Source organism: Urocitellus parryii, chromosome 6 (assembly GCF_045843805.1).
Source record: "Urocitellus parryii isolate mUroPar1 chromosome 6, mUroPar1.hap1, whole genome shotgun sequence".
Taxonomy (NCBI): domain Eukaryota; kingdom Metazoa; phylum Chordata; class Mammalia; order Rodentia; family Sciuridae; genus Urocitellus; species Urocitellus parryii.
Window position 1 is genome coordinate 103,329,467 of NC_135536.1, and position 8,773 is coordinate 103,338,239.

Genomic DNA, 8,773 nt, shown 5'->3' on the forward strand with positions numbered 1-8,773 from the left:
CAGGCCCTAAGCAACTCAGCAATACCCTGTCTCTAAATAAAATACAAAACAGGGCTGGGGATCTGGTTCAGTGATAGAGCGCCTATGGGTTCAATCCCCAGTCTAAGAAAAAAAAAAAAAAACAGAAACTACACTTCAAATTTTTATCTTTTTCCAGGTTGGCGATGTGTGGTATGATACTCACAGGTGATACTGGGCAGCAGCAGCAGTTTCCAGTCAGCCCCGTGATAATGGTAAACAACCCATACTCCACAGTGCACTGTGTTGCTTAAGGTAGGATGTTGGGTAGGTTGGATTAAATGAATTTTTGACTTCTGATAGTTTACCTTACACTGGGGTAATCCCATCTGTTGTGTAAAATGTTAAGAACTAACAAATCTGGGTATAGTTACATACATTTGTTGTATCATTGTCCAAACTTTTCTGTGTGATTAAAATGATGGGGGAATGTGATGATCATTACTATCCAAAGTACATCTATGAAGGCATGAATTGGTGTGAATATACTATGTATACATCCAGAGATATGAAGAAATTGTGCTCTATATATGTAGTAAGAATTGTAATGCATTCTGCTGTCATATATAAATTTTAAAAATTTACATAAAAATAATTCATTTCCTAACAAATGTGTTACAATACAGTGCACTGTTCACATGCCAAGTATGAAATGTCTCCTTATCTTCTGAATCCTCCCAGTTTAACTGATTTATGTCAAGTATCTAGCACCTTCAATCATTCACAACAGTTTCTTGGGGACCTATCTTCACCTCATGCCCAAGTGGGAATTCTCTTCAGTCTCCTCCCAGAAGGAACCGTCTCTATGTATCTTTTGGTGCTAGACAGTGAGTACCAATGCTTTCTACGAGGTCTTAATGAATGTTAATAAGCAAATAAATTTAGGTAAGCAAAACAGTGGCTGCTAAAAATAAAATTGGCCCTGAGATAATACAATTAGATAATCTTCTCTAAGAAAATCAAGTTATATGGTACACTGGATATCAGATTCTAAAATATAGATGAGACAGAATCCCAGGTTTCAGGTCTTCTAGGGAATTTAACCAAAGAGTAAGTTTCACACATTGAATCCAAGGAAGAAGACCAATTTTCACATCTATGAAAATAATATTTTAAATTGCCCTAATTGAAAATAATCGTCTAATTGAAAATAATACTTTAAATAATTCTTCATATTTCATCTTTCCAAAGTTGTCCTATTTCCTCTCTTCCTCCATACACTAAACTTTCCATAATCATATCCAGTCTATAGATTCGATATAGGTATAGTAGTGAGGCTGGGAGGAAGAGGAAACAGGTTATTTTTGCCTATTAGCAGGTTTGCTAACTTCATAGTATTTGGCCAATTCATTTGCCTGAAAGTAGTTCCATTCTACTTATATGAACAGCCACACAACCTATACCACTTTCTAAGTTTAAATTTTAGGAAATCCCTAGAAATGACATGGAGTGAAAAAAACTTGAACCACTGGCCTTGAAATCAGTAGGCTTAGGCAAGATGAATGAGAAAATATAAAAATGTAATTTTTAATTATTTTTAAAATTTTCCCTATCTTTTATAATCAAGATTAGAAGGAATTTCCATACCCATGATATACTGAATTCTTACAAATGAGAGAACTGTTTCTCTGTCTCTCAATTCCCAGTTTCACCTGGACAATAAGTTTTATCTTTCCAGAGATCTAGGGATAAAGAAATTGCTACTTTGGCTCTCCAAAAATCAGACAGTGAGGAGAAAAGAAAGTAGAACAGTACCTTCTTCTGCAGGTAACAGGGCTGAACTGAAGTTAAAGGAAGGCTTCCTTCTAGAATAAAATTCAGAATGTTCACTCCCAGACATTATAATTTTTAACCACATTGTACAGAGCTCAATTAACCCCTGTTAAGTTTAGCCCCAGGAAAGTGTTGAAAGCCTAGCAGAAGCCAGGGTGTTAAAATTACCCAATTATTATTCCAATTGGAATTTTCAAAGCCTGGAAGTGTTTTCAAATTAAGTGATGCAACAGAGGTTTGCTGTAAATAAAGTCATAAGAGTTAAGATTTAGAAGGGAAATAGTTTAAACATAACTCAATATTAAGTAAGCCAAACAAGTAATAAAGACATGCCACAGATGGGAAATTTCCAATTTGGATAATGTCATATATTTGAAAAGTTAAATAGACTAGAACTCGAGAATATGTCTGAAAGGCAATTAAAAATTAACCAAGATGACATTATGGCGATCAACTTTATGTACATTCGATTTGGTGTCTTGAGAGGAAATGAATGTCTTTGAAATGACCTGTCACAGCAAATAAAGGAAGGAAGCAAATGCTAGGACGATTTTTAAAATAGTTTCTGCCTGGTGCTTTTACTTTCTGGAAGGTGACTGTCCCCCAAATTCCATGCATTATCTTGGGGAGTCAGAACAAGGGAAAGCTTCTCCCCACAGCCCTTTTTTTTTTTTTTTTTTGTACTAGGGATTGAACCAAGGAACACATAATCACTGAGCCACATCCCCAGCCCTATTTTGTATGTTATTTAGAGACGGGTCTCACTAAGTTGCATAGGGCCTGACTAAGTTGCTGAGGCTGGCTTTGAACTTGATATCCTCATGTCTCAGCCTCACAAGCTGCTGGGATTACAGGCATGCACCATCAAGCCTGACAAGTTTCTTCACTTTTAAATTATATAAACCAAGACACATTCCCACTGCCAGAAGGTATCCACCATATGAAAATGTCCTCATATGTTGCTACACATCTCAGGTTTAAGTACTAGTAACTTAGCAATATCTTTGTTGTTCAAACTACTTAAAATACTGGAAGTATCTATTTCCAACCTGGTGTTTATGTTCAGTTAATTTGGCATACTGAGATATATTAATGCTAAATTTTGGTACATCAGATATCTAATTTGTTATTAAAATACTGGATGAACATTTGTCTTGTTTAATGACTTTTTAGTGAAAACAAGACCTTAATGAAGAAATATGCAGGGTGTCCCACTTGGTAAAAATGTATTATAAACACATTAGGATTCCATGGTTACCCAGAATATTAAACTCTTATGAGTAATCAAAATAGTAAACAATGGCTTGTTTTATAAAACTTTATTAATCACACATTTCTGGTCTCTTAAAAATGGAATTCCATCAATTTGGAACCTCAAATATTATACTAATCCAAATATAATCATCACTTTATAAAATGCAACAGAACTAGCATTGGGTGATTATCACTGTATGCCACTTACTTTCACACAACTTTCTCATTTAGTCCTGATAATAACTTCATAAGGTAGGTGCTATTAATCTAAATTTTGACACATGTAAAAATTGAAACTCAGTGAAGAAACTTAAGATGCTATACATACTTTTGACTACCACAACCCCAGAGCCTAGAACCATACCTGGCACCATAAGTTGAATAAATGTTACCTGTCCACATAATGGCAAGTACATTTTTTACCAGGATTTGATCAAAGGTCTGTGGAGTCTTTCTTTTCCAAGTCAAGGGCTCATAATTTTTTTTTTCTAAAATGTGGGCTGTATGGTCTCTGCTGAAACTACTTGACTCTGCCATTGTAGTCTCAAAGCAGCTATAGTCGATATGTAATTGAATAGATGTGGCAAAACCAGACAAACAGTCTGTGGTTTTCTGGCCCTTGCAAACTATCAGTAAGATAACTAAAAAGACAAAACACACATTAGTATTTGTATTTCATTATTAAATTAAGAAACTCACAATTGGGGATTGTGTGTGAGTTCTGAAATGCTTACTGGTTTGATCATGATCATTATCCTTCACTGAGGTCAGAGAGATTCTTCATGTCCAACTTTTCTTAATTCTGGCTATGAGAAAGTCAAACCTCACAGAACAGGTAGTGGAGAATCTTTTACTCTGAAATAGAAAAGCTATCATCCTCTCTCCCCTTTTTTCTTTATAGAAATAAAGGACAAAGAAAATCTCCAGAAACCATAATTACATGTGGTTACACAAAGCCATGTAGTAATAGGCATGAGGGCAGGAGGACCTAAGTTATCTAAGGTTAACTTAGATATTTAGATTAAGTTATCTAAATCCAAGTCCTATGATGAAGTTGTTTTAGCTTCCCTGGGTTAAATGGTGATAATATATAGTAAAAAGCTATATAGTTATCAAAAAAAGTGTTTTTTAAAAAGCCCAAATCCTCTATAAACATGCAGTTTGATTGACAATTTATGATCAAAACAAACAATCTCAAGTAAAGGTTTACATTGAACTAGATACACACCTATTTAAAAGAAATCATTCCTGAAATAGGTAAGAATTTTTCCCAGAACCAAAACACTTCATAGAAATTTTTTTAAAAAAACTAGTAATTTAAAGTCAAGAGCTTAAAAGTCACAAAAGGTGACTCTTTAAGAAGAACAGACCAACTTCATATTCCAGGACTGCATTAGAAGCAACACACACACACACACACACACACACACACACAATAAAGACTTAAACTCTCAAAAAATGTGTCACATACTTAAGAAAAGCAAAGTGTATGATAAGGAATACTTTATCAATTTTTAAAAGTCAAGGGCAAATCTCTCTTACCTTTTTTCCTATTTATTTCTTTCCCTTGAAAGGTTTTACAAGAATTAAATAAGATTTAAATGAAAGTACTAGATAAATCATTAAGTCTTACAAGTTCCTATAAAAATGTTACATTATAAGTATTATTACTATTTTATTATTACATTGATCAACTGAACTACTGCCATACTGGCAACCAATATTTGGCCCTCAATCTTTCTCATAAGATCCTAAGCTCCTAGAAAGTCAGATGTTTCCATGATCCAACTAGAACAGTTAAAAGTATCATTTTTAGGAGCATCGCATTCAAATACCCTTTGAATTGAATTGAGATTGACCTCAGAAAACAGTATGTGTTTAATAAAAAATTACTAACTGAATAAATAGTAGGCACACAACACATATTAGTTCTGATTTTTCCAGTTGATTGCATGTTTTCTCTTCTAGTGTAGCAGGTCAGTAATCAAAAATATTCCCCTTCCTGCCTCTGTTCTAGATGCCCACAGCATCAGACACTGGAAGAACACGTAACTCTTTTTATCACTGTTATTTATGGGCATAAATTCTCACTGAAAACGCAACCAACAGAAAGTAAGCACACTTATATGTGGGGGCAGGAGTAGGGAGGATTCTCCTAGAGCCAAGAAGAGAAGATGGAGTCAACATACAAGTGGAAAAGTAGAGGAATATTTCAAAAACCTGGGAATCTGGAAAAGGTACTCCCTGCAGTCAGGGGCAGTCTGTAAAGCTCTGAGCTTTGATTCTACAGCGTTGTGTATTCCTATAATATGATCAGCCATACAAAACCAGACTGATAAAACAGAAACAACTCAGAAAAACTTTAATTCATAACAGCTTAGCTAAAAGCAATCAGAATCCTATGCTAGCTGTTTAGCAGTCTTTTGAGATACAAGCAAGAAAGTGGCTCCAAATTGTTGCCCTTGACACTTCATGCCAGTTACCACTTTTTCTTGGCTGGGAGTTTTAATGAAAAGACATTCATTAATAAGAAATCATTTTTAAAATGTGGGGTCTAGCTTGCTGTATTAGGGAAACAGAAACAAGCATTTTCCAAAAGAGACATTGCTATCGATAATTAATCTAGTACGGATACTGGAACTTCAGAGCAGTAAGCTTATTTTTAAAACAGAATATAATTGCCTGAAAGTCAACACAGAGCTAGGAGTTTAGCTTTTGGGGCATGCTTGAGGACTGAACTTTAATTCTATAGCATTTCTACTGGACCTGTGACAGGCAAAGGCAGTAACTTTAAAATAAAAACTTTTCAAAAGGTACAAATTCTTTCAGAAGAAAGAAAATAGCTTTAAAAAAGCAGAAATATCACAAGTGCAAAATATTCTAAGTACATGCTACTTGAAATTTTCATAATCTGACTATATCTAAGTATTATCTCTATGTTGATCCTCAAATGACATTGCAAAATCATACAGAAAAATAATATTGTAATAGCCTTCAGTAAAACTATATTCGTTCAATAAGATAAAAATGATTAATTAATGATATATCTGCTTGTCTTAGAGAACTATTAACTTATGTGAATATTGTGTTTGTTTTATATATGCCTTTCAACAGTCCCTAAAGCATATTTTAACCCATTACGTGTTTCAAATTTTCTAATGAATATTGTATCACTGCTAAAGGACATAACTATGCATTCTACCTTCTTTATTCTTCTGTTTGAAACTAAAAAGATAATTTTCCTCATTTATGATCCTAAGTGATTTTAAAAAGAAACTCTCTCTTCATTAACGTTGTTTTCTTTTTAAGTGTGTGTGGGGGGGCAATCACCTTGGGCTTACCTAAGGATCAACCTCTGCTCTTCATGTTAAAAATAAAACATAAAACTGCTTGTCTTAGAAAATTTAGAATTCTCACTAAAGAGCTGAGGAGGAAAGCTGCTGGGAATGTTCAGTTTACAAGTTTTTGTGGAAAGAGCTCCCCTTTAGATTAGTGTTACTCAATGTTTATGAGGGTTGTTTGTCAAGGCAAAAATAAGGTGCCTCCTCCCCTCAAATTAAAGAATCAAGTTACAATCCATTATTTCATTTCTGATTGTTTTTCTTTGTAATAAGTGGGAAAGTGGATACTGGCTAAAAGTCTTCCCCCAACTAAAAGACTCCACATTAAAGGCTCCAATTAGCTATAAATCAGTTGTCTTTCCTACTGGGGAGAACAAGAGAGAAAAGAGAGGGGGTAGTTAGAGAAAAGAGAACTGGAAGAGTTTCCAAATTAAATTCTGAAAAAGATACCTACTGCAGACCTAAAACCACTTTCAGAGGCTGCTATTCTGTTTAAAAGTTAAGACTAAACTACCCTCCCAAATCTGAGGGTTGAGTCCTTTCTCAAATGTGTAGGTCTTGCATTTTAAGTCCTCTGAAGAGCCGCTGGAGAGGTTAGAGACCCTCATAAAACAAAACTTTTATGCTGCATGCTTTCCCTGCTTGTTCCTAAGACCGAAAAGGTGCCGCACATTGGCACTATTGTTATGCAAACAATGCCTAAGGGCTATAACCATTAACGACCTCTCATTAAAATGGCCTTCAAAAATTTGTCACACCCTCTAAAAGAGCTAGCAGGTACATTAAATCCATCTAAATCGACATTCAAAACACGAATCATCCCAGATAGCATCCTAAACTCAATCCATGTAAAATTTCAATATTGTGATGGTTTGGGGTATTTCTCTTTTCAGCCATTAAGCCAAGAATCAAACAATTTAACTTCTCTACAAAACGTAGTGGATCTTGTAATAAGCATGATGGAATACAACTTTAGCGATATTGTGAGTACACACATAGGTTTAAGTTAATTGCAAGAAATGTGCGACGGTAATAGAAAATCAAATAAGAACTGTAAAGTGAACTCCAAGAAATGTGGGTCTAAATCACATCTATCAGAACCCCACCAAGCTATAACCTTACAATTCTCCGCTATATATATATATATATATATATATATATATATATATATATATATATATATAAATCTGATTCTTTTTTTTTCTATGACGAATTTGTGGAAAGTAAAGTCAACTTACATTAGGTAGCAGAGGCACATTTATACACGTGTGTGTGTTTTTAAAATGCAAGGCAACAATAAAATTCCTGTTAATCAAAACCAAAAAAAAAAAAAAAAAGTCAAAGTTCGTTTTAAAAAAAGTTTTCAGTAGAAACGTGACCCCGAAAACTTGCACAAATACAAAGCTTCTTCAAGTTTCCCAGGAAAAAGTCACACTGCCTACAAAATTCAAATGAAATCCTGACACTGACTCTCGCTGTGCTTTTTATCAGCCAGGTTCCCGTGAAATTTGTCACACACCGGCCAGAGCGCCAGAGTTCTGACCATTTCCTACTGGAAAAGCGCTCCGCTCGGTCCGGGCTCCGAGGACCTGCCGGGCGGCTGGGAGCGAGGACCGCGGAGCGATGGCCTGACTTCGCGGCGATCCGGCGGGAGCTTGGGTCTCCTCTGCGGAAACCGGGAGGTTCCCGACGCCTTCCCCGCGGTCTGGGGCAGAGCCGTTGAAGGAGACCCTTCAGCGAGCGCTGCCTTTAGGCTAGTCCCCGACGCGTCCCAAGACACGGCGGGACTTCAAAAGCCACCACCGCGGAGATAGACAGGGCGTCCGCTGCAGCTCAGGACGGCAAGCTGGCCCCAGAGACCCCGGCCCTCGCCCCCTAGAGAGCCTGATGAGGAAGGAAGTTTCTAGAAATCCTCCGTGGGCCGTGGGCGCTTACCTTGGTGTACTTGATTTCGAGGTTGGGCGTGGGCGACGGCAGGAGGTGCAGGGACGCCATGAGCGCGGCGGGGTCGGCCTTCACCTCGCCGGGCATCTCGATCTTACTGGAAGTCATGGTGGCGGGCCGAAGTGTCGCTCGCCCGCGGCGTGGGCTGTGCGGGCTGTGCGCGCGGTCCGCGGGCCGGGGGCGCGCTCGCCTGTATATAGGCAGGTGTCAAGCTGGGACTCTTCTTATTGGACGTGAGGGCCGAGGCGCGGGGGGCTGGGCCATCCTACCTAGGAGCCCTGGCGCAGCCCCGATTTACATAAAGCCCGGGCCGCGCGGCCCGCGCCCACCATCCAGGGCGCCCTCGCCCGGGTCGGCGGGGCTCGCTCCACGTCCACACGGCCGCCGTCGTCGACGGCCAGACTGCGAATTTGCTTGGGGCTCTGTCACTGGACCGTCTCCCT

At 37.8% G+C, this 8,773-nt stretch overlaps 1 protein-coding gene across 1 annotated transcript in view; it reads right to left on the reverse strand.

Moving 5' to 3' along the window:
- Aldh1a2 (aldehyde dehydrogenase 1 family member A2) overlaps window positions 1–8,447 on the reverse strand; it is a 90,023-nt gene extending 81,576 nt beyond the window's left edge. The window contains exon 1 of the mRNA XM_026384810.2: window positions 8,322–8,447. Coding sequence (XP_026240595.2) covers window positions 8,322–8,438 — 117 coding nt within the window. The 5' untranslated portion in view covers window positions 8,439–8,447. The remainder of the gene's footprint in view (window positions 1–8,321) is intronic.
- Between the last annotated feature and the right edge of the window lie 326 nt (window positions 8,448–8,773).